At 38.7% G+C, this 18,965-nt stretch overlaps 1 protein-coding gene across 1 annotated transcript; it reads left to right on the top strand.

Moving 5' to 3' along the window:
* Positions 1–1,614: 1,614 nt before the first annotated feature.
* Positions 1,615–18,519, top strand: LOC148844977 (putative glycerol-3-phosphate dehydrogenase [NAD(+)] 1, cytosolic). Its single transcript, XM_088956365.1, has 5 exons — positions 1,615–3,587; positions 4,787–5,008; positions 16,219–16,466; positions 17,868–18,007; positions 18,216–18,519. Exons 1-5 carry the CDS (start codon positions 2,933–2,935, stop codon positions 18,337–18,339), a joined length of 1,389 nt encoding a protein of 462 aa, XP_088812491.1. The 5' UTR covers positions 1,615–2,932; the 3' UTR covers positions 18,340–18,519.
* The last annotated feature ends 446 nt before the right edge of the window (positions 18,520–18,965 follow it).

Here is an 18,965-nt window from a genome sequence, read left to right as displayed (position 1 = left end):
AAATAGAACTGGTTCAGCAGAAGCTTCATTACCGGGTCTGGCATGGTTTCAATCTTCGCCAGAAATGTATAACCCTCAACATCGTGGTTTCAATCTTTGTTGGAACTCTCCTGTTTTTGCCATGGTTTCAATCCTCCTATGACCCTCTTCTCTCTCTCTCTTTGTTCTCATTGTGCCAAGTTCGAGGTTCAAACGCCTTCTTCTCCATCTCTGTGAGGACGCTCAGACGATCAAGGCATCTCATTGTCCCATCGCCCATCGCCTATATACCTCCGACAACAAATTCCAGAAAAATCTGCTCAACCTCCTCCCTTCCCTTCTTGTCTCCAATGGCTCCTGAAATGGCTTCTTCAATACTTGTACGCCGATGATTTTACACCATTTTGCCAAACATATAAGAGTGTAAAACATGCATTCGGCCGGTTTTTTTACCGTGATACATTGAGCATTTTTTATTTCTATTGATGGAGTTTTGTATTAACACGTCTAACAAACGCAATCTTATTGTACTTCAAATATTAACCAGTTGATGCATTGGGTTATGTTTGGTTTGAAAGAAAGAAAAGAAAAGGAAAGAAAAACTTTACAAAACATACGAGAGAGAACATAAAATACAATCTTGTCCTTTTACTAGCTAGGTAAATTACAAAGACCCCCTCACATGGAGTCAGCCATAAATACCCTCTTGTCCTTTTATTTGTGACAAAAGACCCTCAAACTTTTACCTTGCAACAAAGATCCAAGACCCCCTCTTTTAATATTCTCAGTTAATTTCTAAAAAGATTTTCATTTGACTATTTGCTCAAATGATTTTACCCTTTCACATACACTTTGATAACCCAACAATTTATATACATAATGGTTCTCATATGGTTAAAATAACTAGCATGACATATATATACATAAGTTTTTTCTTCATCAAATGGTTTTCCACAATGTATTTATGTAGGTTAGGGTTTGATAGAAAATTAGAAAATGGGCAAGGCATAGATGAATGGATTTTGCCAAATTACATTTCACATTTTCAAAATTAAGAAGAGGGTATTTTATAATTTAACGCCAAATTACATTTCACATTTTCAGATTTAAGGGTTAGAGATGTATTTGACGCACACAAAAGTTCAGAGTCTTTATGCCTTTATTGCAAATAAAATTACAGCAGTATTTGTCATTGATTCCATGGTACAGGGGTCTTTATACAGTTTACTCTTTTTTCATGAAATACAAGCAAATTCATTCAACATGACTATGGAGGAAAGAAGTTAATTGAAGCTTTTGTTTAACTTTCTTGTTGGTTAGGATTTCGGTAACAAAAAGAAAAAAAAATGTTTTTTTTTTGTTGGAAGCATATTTATAATGTACTTAACAAATGTTTTTCATGTTTTGACGGTTTAAAGTTTTAAAAGGAAGTTTTCAAAGGTTTTGACCTCAAGGCTCAAACCATGTATGTTTTCTTTCTCCTTGAAAAACAGGCAAAATTTGTCTTGCTTGAACAATTGCCTTTGCCAAAACCCAGATCATAATGATGTCAAATGGATGTATTGATTTTATTTATTTATTTATTTTGGACAAGCAAATTGATGTATTGATTAAGGTCTGATATACAATACTGTTGGCTTGCTACCATTCTTCATCAAAATCTTTTTCTTCTTTTTTTTACATTCAAGTAGGTATTAAAAAAATAAAAATGTGTTTTTTTTGGGTATTTGTATTAAAAATGTGTTGAAACTTGAAATCGGTTCATACAAAAACGAATTTGTTGAAATGAATGAGAATTGGGATCAATTTGTAGAAACGAAGAGAGTAACAGTGCAAGATTTTTCTCCTTCCGAAAGGATTTGAAAGAAACGTAACAGTGGTGCAACTGCAACATCACTGCATCCCGGGCACCCAATTCAAGTCCCAGCGGCCAGCGGCCCCCCTCCCCCCCCCTCTCTCTCTCTCTCTCATCAACTTTAAAGCACGAAGAACCAGAACAGATAAACACAAATTCGAGCCCCTCTTTCGCTTTCTCGATTGCATGCATTTCTCGTGTCCGTGCGAAGCCGTGTCGTCTCCCCTCTGTGACAGTCTCTGTTTCTCTCTCCAAAGGTTGCCTTTTTCCTCACAAAGACAGATCAACAGAATTGTCCCTCAATTGGACTTCTCTTTATTATTTTCTTTCGGTTTTCAGCAAAAACTTGAAGAAACTGGTCTGGCAACAACTTATAGCATTGAGTAATGCCGGCTCTCGGATTTGCAATCTTCAAGCCTTTTCTCGGTTTTGGTCCCTTTGGCTAAAGACCAATTGAAGAAAAATCAAACACCCAAATACGCGTCAAAACTCAAGAGTTGCGTCACGAAAGGTTCTATATATATTTTCTTATTTTCTTAGTTTTCTTTGATTCTCTTTTGGATGGTTTGGTTGGGTAGCTCACCGAAAAACAGAGGGTTGCTGTTGTTGAACGATTGAATTCATGCGTTCTGGTGGGAATTGAAGAAAGCAGATACCGACCCATGTGGAACACCTTTTCATTTTCTTTCAAATTTCGTCTAGATTTTTAATGAGAATCAAAGAAAAATCTGATATCGTATGTATTAGCCCTGGTTTTGGTGAAAAAACCCACCAATAAAAGCATGCTTTTTTGCCCTTTCTGAGTATTTGGAAGCGTAAATTTGTTGGTTACTGCAACGGTTTGAGTGTCGTGGGGGCTTGAGGCGTGGAAGGAGCAAACCCATATAAGAATCGGACTTGGGTAGCTAGAAGTGTCAAGGGTTCAACGAATTTGATGCTGATAGGTCGATACGAATCAACACTGCTGAAAGCTTTGCATCTTATTGTTAAAACCCACAAAGAAGAATCTTTTGATACGTGTGAGGATTTGGATCTGTCTTATTTAGTGGTGATCGAGTATAATTTCTAAATATTCTAGGTTGGCTATTACTGAAAAGGATGGTTGGAAGTGCAGAAGTAGTCCAGAATGGGTATTCAAATGGCTCCATTCATAATGGTAATGTCACGGAGGAGAAGCTTGACGAACTCCGTCGCCTTTTGGGCAAAGCTGACGGCGACCTGCTGAAGATTGTCGGTGTTGGGGCTGGTGCTTGGGGTAGTGTTTTTGCAGCTCTGCTGCAAGACAGCTATGGTCATTACCGAGAAAAAGTTCAGATCAGGATATGGAGAAGGCCCGGAAGGACCGTTGACAGAGCCACGGCTGAGCACCTGTTTGAAGTGATCAATTCGAGGGAGGATGTATTGAGGCGCCTGATCAGGCGCTGTGCATACTTGAAATACGTTGAAGCGCGGCTAGGCGATCGGACGCTGTATGCTGATGAGATTTTGCGAGATGGGTTCTGCTTGAACATGATTGACACGCCACTCTGCCCTTTGAAGGTCGTCACCAATTTACAGGAGGCTGTTTGGGATGCTGATATTGTTATCAATGGCTTGCCATCGACGGAAACTCGTGAGGTTTTTGAAGAGATTAGCAGGTATTGGAAGGAGAGACGGACTACTCCCATCATCATCTCTTTGGCGAAGGGTATAGAAGCTGCATTGGATCCCGTCCCCCATATAATCACTCCTACACAAATGATTAGTCGGGCAAGTAAGACTTTTCTTTATGTTTTCGTTCATTTCAACTTCCGGATCACTTGTTTTTTTTTTTTGCTTCGCATGCCTTGTGTATATGTTGTTTCCTATAGCTTGAACTAAAGATTCTATTGCTGGTTCTTTTCAAGAATGCAGGAGAGGTTAACATCTTCAGCTTAAGTAAAGGTGTAGAATTTGATAATTTATCTTTATCTTTGTATAATAATAGAATGTCTTGTTCTAAGCTTAGGATTTTGAGAATCAGAAGTGATGAAAGGCACTGGTAGTGGAACAGTTGAGTAGCAATGGTAGAATCATAGTTCTGGTAATCAGGGGTGCTGTGTGAGAATTGAGAAATGGAAGCTTTGGTAGCTCTATTTAGGGGCTTAACCTTGCATAGGAGGTTAGAATCACAAGCATGGAGTGCTCGGGAACTTAACCTTGTGCAGAAATGTTATCATAACAAGTATTGTGTATTTAAAGAGGATATCAGGTGCTACTGGAAAATTTTCTCAGATATCCGTGTATTTCATGATTGTTATATCCTGCAGTGCAGGCATAGTTGGCAGTCTTTCAAAATCTTCTGATTTAACTTATTCACAACTAGCCAGCTTTATTGATTTCATGATAAACCATCTTTCTTCCTCTTTTTAATTGTTATTAAAATGATTCCCCCCTTTGTCATAGGATGGTATAAATTCATTAAAATGATGGTAAACAATCCACAATCTTCATATTTCTGGACATACTGACACATACATGATTTTTTTTTATTCATTTGTTTTTTTCCTTATCGGCAATATTTTTGACAGTTAGGATTTATGATAGCAGTTTTGCTTATCTATGATGGGATAGATGTATGAACTCTTATGTCAGCAACCCAAAACTAACTATAACACAGATGCCTGCAATGACTTGTTGTGGTGAAAATAGCAGTATAAGTTTAAACCATTTCTTCTCTTCAGTTATTAGACAACACTTCATTTATCAAAAAAAAAAAAAAAGGAAAAAAGAAAATTCTTTCCCCCATATCCCACCCCACAAAGCATGATTTTCCTGTAACTATCTCCAGTCTATCTTTTCACTCTCTGCTTATTATTCTTCATGAAAAAATGGACTTAGACATTTCTTTCCTTGGTTGATAATACTTACTTTTTTTATTTTGTACCTTCCAGTTTTTCCCTTCTAAGCCTAAATGATTTATGTGCCTGGCAGCTGGTGTTTCCATGGAGAATATTCTTTACCTTGGAGGACCAAATATTGCCTCGGAGATTTACAACAAGGAGTATGCTAATGCTCGGATATGTGGATCTGATAAGTGGAGGAAACCTCTAGCAAAGTTCTTGAGGCAGCCCCATTTCATTGTATGGGATAACAGTGACCTTGTCACTCATGAAGTTATGGGGGGCTTGAAGAATGTTTATGCCATTGGAGCTGGTAAGTTTTTAGTGGATCGGTATGTTGTTAGTAGGATCTAATCTGTGAAACAGAATCTGAGAATTGGATTGTTTCTGTGTAAGATCCTCATTTGCTTGTTCTTTCAGTAGGTAATTTCTGATATTTAAAATTGATAGCTTTAGGGCTGTTGAAAAGAAAATAAAAAAAGGAAAAAGAAAGAAATAACGTACTGATTGAGCTACAGGGTTAATACTAAAATGTTGAAAATAGGGTATTTTGCTAGTGCCTTGACCTAGGTTCTTTCATTCTGAAGTAACATGATGAAATATTTGAGGGCTTGAAACTTCGCAGCCAATGGAAAGCTTGTTGACAGAGTGGAGTGGTGGGACAGGATTTGTCTTGCTGGGTTTCCAGTCGTGTCAAATTACCAAGGATTTGAAGTCTCTCTTTGTAACATGCAACCAATTTTGAGAAGGAAAAGGAATCTGAAATGGAAGTAAACATTCAAAATGTTTGGGAACACAGCTAAAAATATTGATCTGAATGTCAATGTTCTCTGAGCATTAATGTAACATCTATTTTTGAACACTAGTTTTGCAACTGGAACTTTCTAATCTAGAAAGGAAGCGCTAGAGAAGAGAATAGTGCTTAGTCAACTGCTTCATTCTCCTTGTCTTTTTTGTGACTAAATCAGTTTATCCAATCAAATCAATGAACAGATCTATAACAGTGAGATTTTCCTCATAGCATGGGACATTTTGTGTGGTTGTATCTTAATATTCAACCTGTATAATTCTCCTTGTCCTTTTCTCTTAGGTAGAAACAATGCATTTTTATCCAAGAGAGAAAAGATCGCATCATGTAGGGCAATGCTAAAGAATTACCAGTCTTTCTTTATGTCTATGCTTGCAAATGGTCTTTTTTGTGGTTGATAGTTGTACTTCGTGTTAGTGTAGGGGTATTTCTATCTTTATACTTATGTTGAGGTTGTTGATCTGTAATATTATATTAGAACTAGTGTCCCTCACTTAAATAAGGGCACATGTATTTTTTCCATTCTGTTAATAATATAAAAACATGTCTGGCCGAATGGGGGAGTAACTTTTACCCTAATTCGAACCAGACTTTTCTTCTCTCTTTTTCTCATCTTCTCTCTCTCTCTTTCTTCCCTCTTTCTTCCTTTCTCTTCTTGACTGTTATCAGACTAACAGAACTCAAAGGTAGGCCGAATTCTAACATGGTATCAGAGCTAACTAAGCAACTCGGATCTGCCTAGATTTCTGTTCTCTGCACACTCAATCTAGGGTTTTCCCTTGATTTCTCTGCCATCGATTGGAGATAAGGGAAAGGGCTGAAAAGGAGTGGTCGCCCTCTTCCCTTGGAGGTTTCTATGCCTCCAGTTGTGTCTTGTGTGGTCGGTTGTTGTGGTTTCTAAGAAGCCCTCCCCTAATCGATGAAGAGAAGAGGGCTGATTCGTGTGGTGCAGTAGGTGTCTTGTGTGGACTGATTTTCTTCTCGTGTGGTTTGTCTTTCAAGTGATGATGTAAGAGATTTTTGTGCATATTTTCTGTTATGAATCAAATAGGAATTATGTTTCGGATCATATGATGGAATTTCAGACTATAGTGTGCTAGGGTTTATGCTATTTTTTGTGTGATTCGAAGGAGGAGTGGTGCTCATACAGTGGTGAGATTTCAGGTAGTTGTAGGGTAGGGTTTGTGGTGTAAAGAGTACAGTTTTCAGCAATAACAAGTGCTGAAACCAGTGTGATCAGTGTGCTCAAACAGTGTGCAGTGTGCCGAATTCAGTGATAACAAAATTCAACAATGGGAGATAACAGCGATAGAAAATCTAATGTGATGATACCTATTGACTATCTGAATGTTCAAATGACCTCCATTAAACTGAATGGAGAGAATTATGTACCTTGGGCTAAATCTGTAGAAGTTTTTCTGAAGGCAAAGAAGAAGGTGAAACACATAAGGGAGGAGAATCCCTCCACTGATTCTCATGAGTATGAAGACTGGGAACAAGATGATGCATAGATTATCGCATGGCTATGGAATAGTATGGAACCCAAGATTAGTGTAAATTTCATGTTTCTTGACACTGCCAAAGATGTGTGGGATCATGCTAAGAAGTTGTATTCTGGTCAAGACAATACAATCAGAGTATATCAGTTGTATTAGGAATACTTTAATCTGCAACAGGCAATCAGAGTCTTGAGGAGTACTATGCTAGTATGAGAAACATCTGTAATGAGTTGAATGTTTATCACCCCTCACTTTTGATGTCAAAATTCAGCAACAACATCGAGAACAACTTGATGTGACTCAATTTTTGGTGGGGCTGAAGTCTGAGTCTGAACCAGTACGAGCTCAGATACTAGGAGGGTCAGCTCTCCCTTCTTTAGAAGAGGTGTTTGCTCGACTTCGGAAGACTTCTATTGGATCTACTGAGAACTCTAATGTCTCAGATAGATAAGCCTTTGCAGTGAGGGGCCATGGTGTTAGAGGTGGAGCTCGGGGAGCTCAGTTTGGCTGTGGTGGTAGCAGTGGTCTGGTATATGGCCGGAGTGGTGGTGGTGGTGGACCTACATATAACCGTGGTAGTGGTCGTACTGGAGGTAGAGATTCAAGGGGAGCCCGTGGTAGAGGACGTGGCTCAGGTCCGAGGAGGTGTACTCATTGTGGTATGGATGGACATACTATTAATTATTGCCATGACTTGCATGGTCCACCCTCAACCTGGGCCAATCATGCCATGACTAGTGACACCAGTTCCAGTTCCAGACAGGAGAATCGTTCAGCTAATCAGATGCCTCTTACATCCACAGATGGTTCTGCGAAGGTGATGGTGAGTGTTCCACATGATGAGTATGAGAGGTTTGTCCAATCCACATCTCAATAGAACACGACTACCTTTGCACGCTTAGGTATGGCTTGTTTGGCATCCACACCCAATCTCTGGATTATTGACTCTGGAGCCTCCGATCACATGACTGGAACTCCAGGTGTGTTTTCTTCCCTCTCTCATTGTTCAACATCACAATTTGTTTCCCTTGCTAATGGTTCCACATCCTCCATTTGTGGTGTTGGTAATGTTGACTTGGACCCTGTATCCCTATCCTTAGTTTTGTATGTCCCTAAATTTCCGTTTAACCTTATGTTTGTTAGTAAGCTGACCAAGTCACTTAATTGTTCCATTACCTTTTATCCTTCTATGTGTGTTTTTTAGGATCTCAAGACGGGGATGAAGATTGGTGGAGGGCATGAAGCTGGTAGATTGTATTATCTTGACGGTGGTGGAAGAACATCAACAACTCTCTAATCATCTCTCTCTCCTCTCCAGTGGCACTGTCGATTTGGTCATCCTTCGCTGAAAGTTTTGAAATCTTTGGTTCATTCGTTGAGCCAACTTTCTGTTTTAGATTGAGTCATGTCAGTTTGGGAAACACCATCGTGTTCCCTTTAGTTCTAGAGTTGATAATCGTGTGTCAAGTCCTTTTTCTTTGATTCACTCGGATGTTTGGGGTTCTTATAAAGTGATGTCATACAATGGATATAGATATTTTTTCATTTTTGTTGATGATTTTTTAAGAATGGCGTGGCTCTATTTAATTAAAGAAAGAAGTGAATTGTTTTACCATCTTCAAAAAATTTTATGCTGAGATTCGCAATCAATTTGGTGTTTATATTAAAATTTTTCGTTCCGATAATGGCCGTGAATATTTGTCTTCATCATTTCAAGAATACTTGGACCAACATGGCATTATACATCAGACCTCATGTACCTACACTCCACAACAAAATGGGGCGGCTGAGAGAAAGAATCATCATCTCTTGGAAATAGCCTAATCCATCATGCATCACATGAATGTTCCCAAACCCTTTTGGAGTGATGCGGTGCTTACTTTTTGCTTCTTGATTAATTGGATGCCCACATCTATCCTTATTGGTCATTCCCCATTTACTACCTTGTTTCCCACCTTGTTTCCATTTCCTCTTTCTCCCCGGGTATTTGGGTGTGTCTGCTTCGTCCATAATTTGGACCCTGGGAACGACAAGTTAGATGCACGATCCCTTAAGTGCATCTTCCTTGGCTATTCTCGGACCCAAAAAGGGTATAAGTGTTACCATCCTAGTTCTCGACGTTCCTTTGTGTGTGCTGATGTTACCTTCTTTGAGTCTACTCCGTTTTTCTTGGGGTCCGATGATGCTTCTTCCTCCTCATCATCTCCCTCTCTTCCACTTTTAGTTGCTGATTTTGTTCCCCTTGTTCCAGTAGTGACCAAGTCCTTGCCTCCGGTGCCACCACTTGTTGAACGCCCACCTATCCGTCAAGTGTATACACATCGCCCACGTGTATCGGCTACTACTCCTCTGGCTCCATCACCGTCGACAAATCTGACAGTTGTCTCCACACCAACCCCAAACCCAGTATTTGATCTTGATCTTCCCATTGCCTTGCGGAAAGGTAAACGCACTTGCACCCTTCATCCTATTTCTAATAATGTTTCACTCACTCACCTTTTTGCTTCCCATCGCCAGTTTATTTCTTTGTTATCCTCAGTTGTTGTTTCTAAGGATGTCCAGGAAGCCCTTGCCTCTCCAGGGTGGTGTCATGCAATGGAAGAAGAGCTCTCAGCTCTACTTCATAATCATACTTGGGAACTCACCGCTCTTCCTCCTAGGAAGCAGGTTGTCGGTTGTAAGTGGATTTATACTGTTAAGTATTTGCCTGATGGTAGTGTTGAGCGCCTGAAAGCTCAATTGGTTGCAAAGGGGTACTCCAAAACCTATGGTATTGATTACACAGAGACCTTCTCCCCAGTTGCTAAGATAGGGTCAGTTCGTGTTGTGATCTCTCTTGCAGCTATGTATGATTGGCCCCTATATCAGCTTGATATCAAGAATGCCTTTTTGCATGGTGATTTGCTCGAGGAGGTCTACATGGAGCAACCTCCAGGGTTTGTTGCTCAAGGTATGCAGACTCAAGAAGGCTATATATGGGCTTAAATAGTCTCGAGCATGGTTTGGTAGGTTCAGTGAGGTGGTAAAGAAGTTTGGTATGAAACAGTGCCAAGTTGATCATTCCGTCTTCAGTCATGACTCTCCGGCAGGAAAAATACTATTGGTGGTGTGTGTAGATGATATTGTTATTACCGGGAATGATAAAATGGGCATTGACAGGTTGAAGACTTTTCTACAAGAACATTTTCAAACAAAGGACCTTGGTAAATTGAAATATTTCTTGGGGATAGAAGTAGCAAGGTCTAAGCATGGTATTAATTTGTGTCAGAGGAAATATGTGCTTGATTTGTTGGAGGAAACAAGTATGTTAGGTGCTAAACCAACTGAAACACTTATGGAAACAAATACTAAGCTTAGCAGTGATATGGGTGAAGTGTTTGAAGACCCTGGCAGATACCGACGACTTGTAGGTAAACTAAACTACCTAACCATTACTCGGCCAGATATTTCATTTGCGGTTAGTGTGGTAAGTTAGTTCATGCAAAAACCTTTGGTTCCAAATTGGAATGCGGTTCTAAGAATTGTGAGGTATTTAAAAGGGGCTCCTAGTTGTGGTTTGATATACAAAGGTGGTGGAACACTTGAAATAGAAGGGTATATTGATGCTGACTGGGTTGGTTCTATGTCTGATAAGCGGTCTACCATAGGTTATTGTACTTTTCTGGGGGGTAATCTGGTGACATGGAAAAGTAAGAAGCAAACAGTCGTGGCAAGAAGCAGTGCAGAGGCAGAATATAGAGCTATGGCACATTTTGCTTGTGAATTAGTGTGGCTAAGGAGCCTTCTACAGAGATAGGATACAACATTAATACTCCATTGAAGCTCTATTGTGACAATCAGGCTGCAGTTCATATTTCTTCTAATCCGGTGTTTCATGAATGAATACTTTGTGAGAGAGAAGGTGCTGAATGGAGTGATAGACACTGCATACGTTAATACAGGGAACCGGTGGGCAGACTTATTTACAAAAGGGTTGAGTCGGGGAAGAGTGGACTACATATGTAACAAGTTGGGATTGTATGATATATACTCACCAGCTTGAGGGGAGTGTTAGTGTAGGGGTCTTTCTGTCTTTATACTTAGAACTAGTGCCTCTCACTTAAATAAGGGCACATGTGTCTTTTCCATTCTGTTAATAATATAAAAACATGTTTGGCCGAATGGGGGAGTAACTTTTACCCTAATTCGAACCAGATTTTTCTTCTCTCTTTTTCTCCTCTTTTCTCTCTCTTTCTTCCCTCTTTCTTCCTCTCTCTTCTTGACTGTTATCAGACTAACAAAACTCAAAAGCAGGCTGAATTCTAACACTTTGAAATCTCTTAATTAATGAAAGTTGTAGTTTCCTATAAAAATGGTCTTTTTGTGAAGACTGTTGTCACCTGATTATGTGTGATTTGGAAAAAGTCCATTGCAATGTAGTTGTATTTAGTATCTTGGTTTATTGTTTCTTTTGGAGTCTGTAGCTTTGTTCTCTCTCTCTCTCCCTTTAGAGGACTCATTTGGACTGATAAATTGGGAATATCACCAGTGGAAAGACAATAAATAGCCAATTTTTATGATAGTACATACTACGTAGAGGTACTCTGTTTTTAAAAGCTGTATTTTTTACTAGTAAATAGGTGTTGACCAACACCATCAAAATGGTATTTCTTTCCCAACTTACTTTCTTTGTTAAAATGTTTTTTTTTTTTATTTTTTTACTTTTTGCATCAATAGAAAAAAGTCTTCTTAATCTTTTTATGTTAGGTGTTCCTTTAGTCATACTCTGAAATAACTTTCTTTTCAGCAAAAGGAAACTTGGTAAAATATGCTTTTTGATTTAGTTTCAGACCTTTTCTATTAGTCACTGAACTTTGAGTGCAATCCTTAAGAAAGCCAGAAGGTAAAATGGTTTTACCTTTTTTTTTTTAATCAATCTAATTGGTGGAACTCCCATCTGTTCACTTTTTTTTTTACTAAAGATAAGGCAAAATTTTATTAAATCAGAGATAATAATACAAGAGGGTCCCCCCAAAATTATCTTTTGGGACAAGACAACATGGGATTCAAGCCATTACAAATTCCTGAAATTCCCAGAACCCAACCTAGCCCCCAATTGGGTGGTCTGAAACCCCTTGACAGCTGAGACCCAAGACAGGAGTTTTTCAAAGACAAAAGCAATAAGATCTTCTGAATCTTTGTATGAGTTACAGAAAATACTTTTGTTTCTCTCTGTCCATATAGAGCTAATAACAGCAGCCGGAATGGTCTCCCAGATACTTCTTGCAAGCTTTGACAGTCCCTGCAGTTCCCAGCAATTCAGCAGCTCCTTCACAGTGCTTGGCATGACCCAACTAATACCCAGTGCTGAAAGAAAGTGATTCCAGATTTTTGTTGAGACTGAGCAGTGGATTAACAGATGGCTGCTGTCTTCTTGTTTTTGCCCACATACCTCTTTTTAACAAATGTGTTTTAGCTAAACATCTGTCTAAAGAAACAGCCCAAACTAAAGCATTAACCTTTGAGGGGGCTACAGCATTCCAAACTTTTGCATCCGGAAAATCCACTGGACTGAGGTTCGACAAATGTCGAACAAAAGGTCTGACAGAGAACTGGTCATCTGAACTCCAACTCCATACCCAACTATCCTCCACAAGCCGATCCAGGGACTGAAGGTAAATCAGTTCCAGAAGCTTGGTGAAGCTTTCAATCTCCCAATCTTGAAAATTCCTTCTGAAGGAAGGGCACCTAATTACAGATCCTTCATTAATTTCATTACACTCCCAGATAAACGCATCCTGGGGTTCTGCAATCTCGAAAAGCTGTGGGAATTGATTTGAGAGAGTGGATTTCCCACACCAAGGATCCTTCCAAAAAAGCAATCTATCCCCTTTCCCCAGCTTTGGTCTCAGTCCTCTGCCAAAGACAGGAAGAGTATCCATGATTTTTTAAAAAATTGAACAGCCAAGAGAATTGAAAGATGAGCTAGTGATCCAATCCCCACTGTCAGTATTATATTTGGCTGTCATTAGAGTCCTCCACCATTCTTTTCTTTCCATTCCAAACCTCCAGATCCATTTCCCAAGGAAGACATTTAGATTAAGAACAAGTTTGGCACTCGCAGTCACACTTAATCATTTTGTTGTGCAGTGGTACATGTCATATGGTCTAACTTAAGTCTTACTTCTGGTTCTCTCCTTTCTTTCTTCTCTCATGCTTTAGCTTTGGTTTGAGTTCTCATGGAGGATCTCCAATGCCCTACTGAGGCTCACTGCTGGAATGTCCTTGCCTTTCTCTAGGGAAAATCTCCTATTTGTGTTATTTGTTACCAATGAATGCCCCCGATGTGAGTGAAAGTCGGAGTTTGAAGAACGATGCTGAAGTAAAGAAGCTTAGTTTTGTTTCTGATGGTTACTGTTGAATAAGCTAGTCTTACTTTAGTTTAGTGCTGCAAGGGCACACATGTAATTTTACATTGTTTTATTATTTGAGTGATTGCCCTAATATAAATATCAAAAAGGCTGGCACCACCAGCTGAGGTTTTTATCTCCAAAACCTTTTTTTCTTTTTTCTCTCTTCTCTCTTCTCCCTCTTCTCTCACTATTCTGAGATCCTGCTGCGTGTTTACCAAGAAAACATGGTATCAGAGCAACAGGTCAAGTCTTAGTAGTAGTGCAATCAGTCCTTTTCTTTCTCCAGCTGCTTTCTTTGTCCATTGGTGATCGAATCAAAGAAAAGGGACTTCTGGTTGACGTGAGGAGGCTTGTTGTGTGATTCTTCCTCTCCCCTCTTGGTCGTGGGCCCAGAAAACACCAAGGGGAGGGACGCCGAATGCTGTGAAAGGTTTTTTTTTTTTTTTTCTTTCAGATGTGATGATTTGCCACATTTTTAGAGGAAATTTAATGTTCTTAATAAAGAGAATTTGCTATTTTTTCAATTAACATACATACTGAATGGTATATAAAACTAGGAAACTAGCCAAAAGTCAGTTTTTTATATTATAAAATTTTTATCGCCTAGGCGACTAGGCAACTAGGTACCACAGTGTCGCCCAGAATCGCCTAGATGCCTTGAAAATTATGGGCAAGGGGTGGAAGAGAATATTGGTTCTCATTGTCTGTAAATTGCAGGAGGTTTGCATGTTAAAGGGTTTGAGCAGAAAACTTCATTAGAGGAGAAAGAGGTGTTAGGTTCTATGCTGGAATGAAGGAAAATTGTTTGTGAACTCTTAGAAGATAATGGTGAAACAATTAGAAGTTATATTAGTGGGAAGGAAGGAATGGAAATGAAGCAAGTTTGTGGTGGAGAAAAAGGGTTAAAGGACAAGGCCATTGTAAGATCGCAATATCACAGGGCTTGACAGTGAAGCACTTGAGGTCGAGGGTAATTTAAGTGAGTTAAGCGAAGATGAAATTCATGCCAATGAAACTCATATAATTGAATGGTCAGTTGATATGGAAAAGGTACTAAACAGAGGAAGTGAGTAAGTCATTGGGACTTGTTTTCATAGGAGGAAGGAAAGCACTAGAAAGATGTTCAATTAAGAGAAATTTCCGATGCCTATCAGAAACTCTGATGCAGGTTCAGATGGACTTGTCCAAAGAGGAAAAGCCATTTGGCAAATGATTCCAGGAGCAGTATTTTGGATTGCATGGCAGGAAAGGAGTTTAAGGGTATTCCAAAACAAAGCCAAACTGTAATTGTTTGTATTTTGGGATGCTGCAGTGCTGAAATTCAATTATTGTACCTATATTATTATCTTTGAAATTAATAGAAGTCTTATTTGCTGATGAGAAAAAAAGGTTGTCAACTTGTGGCAGAAAATAGTGGGCAAGCTGTTCTCCTGGGTCAACAACTCGGCTAAACTTGGACAGATCAAATTACAGTTCTCTTTTTGATTTTGGAAACCTTTTTTGTAAATACAGATGGCATTGTGGTCCAAATCTTTTGTTTTTTCTTTTCTTGTTGTACATCCCCAATGTACAGCTGTACAAAGGTTCTTTTCTGTTTTATGAATGAAATGATACAGCTGGAAATTATTCAAAAAGTGAATATAGTTGTGAGGCTTGGAGTTTAGTAAGACCGGTAGGGGATGCTCTTGAAAAGGGTGAAGAAGTGGGTGCAAATCAGTTTTTTTTTTTCTTGAGAAGAACACAGTCTTGGAATTGGAAAGGATTAATGAGGATTCTAAGGATCTGAAAGATATCAGGAAGGCTACTATTGCAGTTAGAAGATTCAGAAGTCAGAGAAAGCATCGCAAATGTCTTGGTGTCAAAAGCGTTCGATAGATTAAGTGGGGGTCTTTTGGGCTAGGGCCAAACAAGAAGATGATGAAATCAAGGAAAATTCTAAGGGAAAAGTAGTGATTTCTAATCCTAGTCTGATTTTCTTGAGTTGCTGGAAGTTCAGCATTTGTTTTTGTTTGTCTTTTATTGACTATTGAGAGGGGTTGATGTTTGAATTGTTTTTGCTATATGGAAGCTTAAAATTTTGGGAATCAGGTTATGTTTTTTCTTGGTTATTTGGTTGGTCTATTTGGGTAAGGAATTGTGTCTGGGTTTTGGTGTGCTTTTTCTTTTTCTCTCTCAGGTGACTTCTGGTCACTTTCCTTGTAATTTTCTTTTTTGTTTTTAATAATTCTATTTTATTGCCAAAAAAACTCCCCGCCCCGGGTATTATGTGGGTCATTTGGGCTGAAAAAGATGGTAGAATATTTGATAACAATGCATTCACAGAAGATATGCTGCTTACAAAGGTTTTTGGTATGATATTTTCATGGTGTTGGTTCACAAGAGGTTCAGGGTGGTAACATACATCTTTTTTGATTTTGAAACTCTTTTTGTGAACGGATAATCATGGACTTCTTTGTTTTGTGTATTCCCTTTGTACATCATCTTTTGTACAGGGGCTCTGCTGTATTGAATATAAGTTCTATTAATCAATATAATAATTAACCCAGTGATTGGATTAAATTAACTCACCTATTGCTTAGTTGTCACCACTTGTATACATCTATACCCTTACTACTAAAGGGTTTGATACAAGCCATATGAACATGTGCATATGTCATCTATGTAGAATTTTTGTCGAGAATAATGACCTGTAAAATTGTGTTTACCAAACAAGATGTTGAAAGTTTGAATTGGTGTTTGAATTAACAAATTAGCTTGTCTTGAAAATATTTAGATTCAGAATTGGAATGTTTACATAATTACTTTATCAATTTGGTTTCCACAGGAATGACAGCAGCTCTAACCAATGAGAGTGCTACCAGCAAAGCAGTATATTTTGCTCACTGTACATCAGAAATGATATTTATTACTCATCTATTGGCAGAAGAACCAGAGAAGCTTGCTGGTCCTTTGCTTGCTGATACATATGTAACCCTGTTAAAAGGTCGTAATGCATGGTACGGCCACATGTTAGCCAAGGGTGAGCTGAGCCTTGATATGGGGGATAATATCAAGGGCAAAGGAATGATTCAGGTATATAGATTCTAGTGTTTCCCTGGATTGAATAATTTTCCGTATCCATTCAACTGCAACTCTTGGGACTTATAACTCTACATGTCTGACAAAGAATATACATTTTACTGCACCTTGTTTCAGTACTGCATCTCAACCATAAAGATTGCATGCTCATTCTGGCTTAATGTTACCATATTCAGTTTAACTGGTATTAATGGTTAAGATTAGTTAAGGACAGATTATTGGTATAAGGCAAGGTGGTATATTTTGTTGGAATACCAAAAATGGATACCTTGTGATTCTCTCACATATGTGGTATGCCCAATTTGATGCAGTTTTTGGCTTTTTTGTTGCATAAACTATCTACCTTCTGCATTTATATATTTTCTTGATAAGCTTTTTGGTTATTGTTGTTCTACAAAATAGCTTCTGAATTTTCTAGTAGTGAATCTGTGATTTGGGTATCAGAAGAATGAATGGGAAATACACACATAAGAGAATGTTCTAAACTAAAATGCCATCACCTGTTTTAGCTAGAAAGTAGCCATTACCTAAAATCTGTCCCAGCTATTTGGGTCCACCCCCACCCAACAAAGTGAACACTCTCAAACTTGAACCTGCATTCTCATGTTTTCAACCCACGATTTTGCCAGTACACCAAGCAATAACCCCTTTTTAGCTAGACAATTATATATGAAATCTGGAATTTTAGGGATCAATCTCAAGGCCATAAGAGTAATAGCGTTCAGGTTGTCTGTAATCTCACTGAGATCAGTATCTCTCCACAAGTTTGAGCCTATTTATTTTACTGCCTGACTGCATTTCCAGTCACTACAAACTGAAGGCAAGAGGGGCTGTATTCTTTTTGTAATCCTGGAACCTTTAAGTAGCCACCACCTTAGCCCTTGCAGTGTCTGCACACCTGATTGGACTTATAGACATGAAAATTCTGATGACAGATAACAAGTTAAAATCATAGTTTGTGACTCAACTGTCTTGTGACTTGCCTGAATGAATCTGTTTGGGGAATAAATGAGATGAATGACCTGCAATCAAGGTTCAAAATTTCAATACAATATGCCTCATATTGGCAAGCCCTTGATACTTTTAATAAATTGACTTTGGGGTTTTGATCAGTTTCAGGGGGTAGGCAGGCCTAAGACCAAACCCCTGACCTATTTTTGAAAAACATAAAACAAAAAAATGGGAGGTGTGTGATCGAAACACCTGATACACACCTTCCAGCATATTAACATAATGTAGAATAAAATTTTCCCCATGAGGTTGGATATTTTGGTTAAGCACATCCAAGAAACTGTAAATCTTTGAACTGATCCAAATTTATAAATGCCCCATCATGATTTTTCTTTTTTATACTTGCATAATCAGTAAGAATTCTCACTGTCTTGAATTTCTCAGGGAGTCTCTGCTGTGGGAGCATTTTATGAGTTGCTAAGTCAGTCCAGCTTAAGTGTATTACATCCAGATGAAAACAGATCTGTCGCTCCTGTTGAGCTTTGTCCCATCTTGAAGACACTATATAAAATTCTAATAAAAAGGTATATAATCCCATTACCCTCTTTGCAGATGGTCAAGACCACCTTCTCTCCCCCATAAGAAAAAAAGAAAACCACCCAGAAAAAATGGTTGATGCTTTCAGATTTGTCTAGTGTTTCGAAGATCTTTCTTGTTAAACTGGCCGTCCAAGGTTGGCCATGTTTAATGGCCCATCCTACCATCTAATTATTGACCTCTTTGTGTGTGCAGGGAACTCCCATCACAGGCTATTCTACAAGCATTGAGGGATGAAGCCATGAATGATCCCCGGGATCGCATTGAGATAGCTCAAAGCCATGCTTTCTACAGACCTTCACTTCTTGGGCAGCCTTGATTAACATAGCATTATGGTTGTTTTGAAATGATACGAGATGATTTGGGGGGGGGGGGGGATAAAATAGCTTTAAAAAGCTTGAATTGTGTGGACCGTGGAAGTGTGGAGCTGCATGATTAATGAGATTAGGGTTTTGTAATGGATAATGTATCTCAATTCATTCAATTGTTTGTTATTTTATATTAGGCTTATTAGCATATATAAATTTCTCTCCATGGTATCTTCTTTCATATTGTGGGGCTAGTTTCCGCATGGATTAGAGGTCATACGATGATGTGGTCTTCCGGTACAATTCTTGGAGCTTCATTGTGCTAGTACATATCTTTATGGTTCTATGCCTCCACCCCGTTCATGCTGAATCAGGACGAATTTGTCTGGTTTGGCCAAGTATGATCAAGGCTCAAAATATCGAAAACGATGTGTCATAATCATGATTCAAGTATAAATATATGCAAAAATCGCGTATCTCAAATTTTCAAGCAGTGACTCGCTTTTTTCTCATTTTTTCATTCTGACTATTTCAGAGAGGGTTTTTAATGTTTAAAGTTTGAACATATAAAAACCTCTTACATCCTAGTATATAGCCTTTTTTTGGTAGAATTGGTATCGGGCATATCATATCTGTA

The sequence above is a fragment of the Nelumbo lutea genome, chromosome 7 (assembly GCF_056320005.1).
Source record: "Nelumbo lutea isolate HS-2025 chromosome 7, American lotus-T2T, whole genome shotgun sequence".
Taxonomy (NCBI): Eukaryota; Viridiplantae; Streptophyta; class Magnoliopsida; order Proteales; family Nelumbonaceae; genus Nelumbo; species Nelumbo lutea.
This window is presented reverse-complemented; position numbering and strand designations above follow the sequence as displayed.

Bases quoted from the DNA above. Each gene is read 5' to 3' on its own strand.
- LOC148844977 (XM_088956365.1), top strand. From the start codon at position 2,933: ATGGTTGGAAGTGCAGAAGTAGTCCAGAATGGGTATTCAAATGGCTCC. The intron at 5,009-16,218 runs GTAAGTTTTTAG...TGGTTTCCACAG, and splicing joins TGTTTATGCCATTGGAGCTG to GAATGACAGCAGCTCTAACC. The intron at 16,467-17,867 runs GTATATAGATTC...TGAATTTCTCAG, and splicing joins AGGGCAAAGGAATGATTCAG to GGAGTCTCTGCTGTGGGAGC.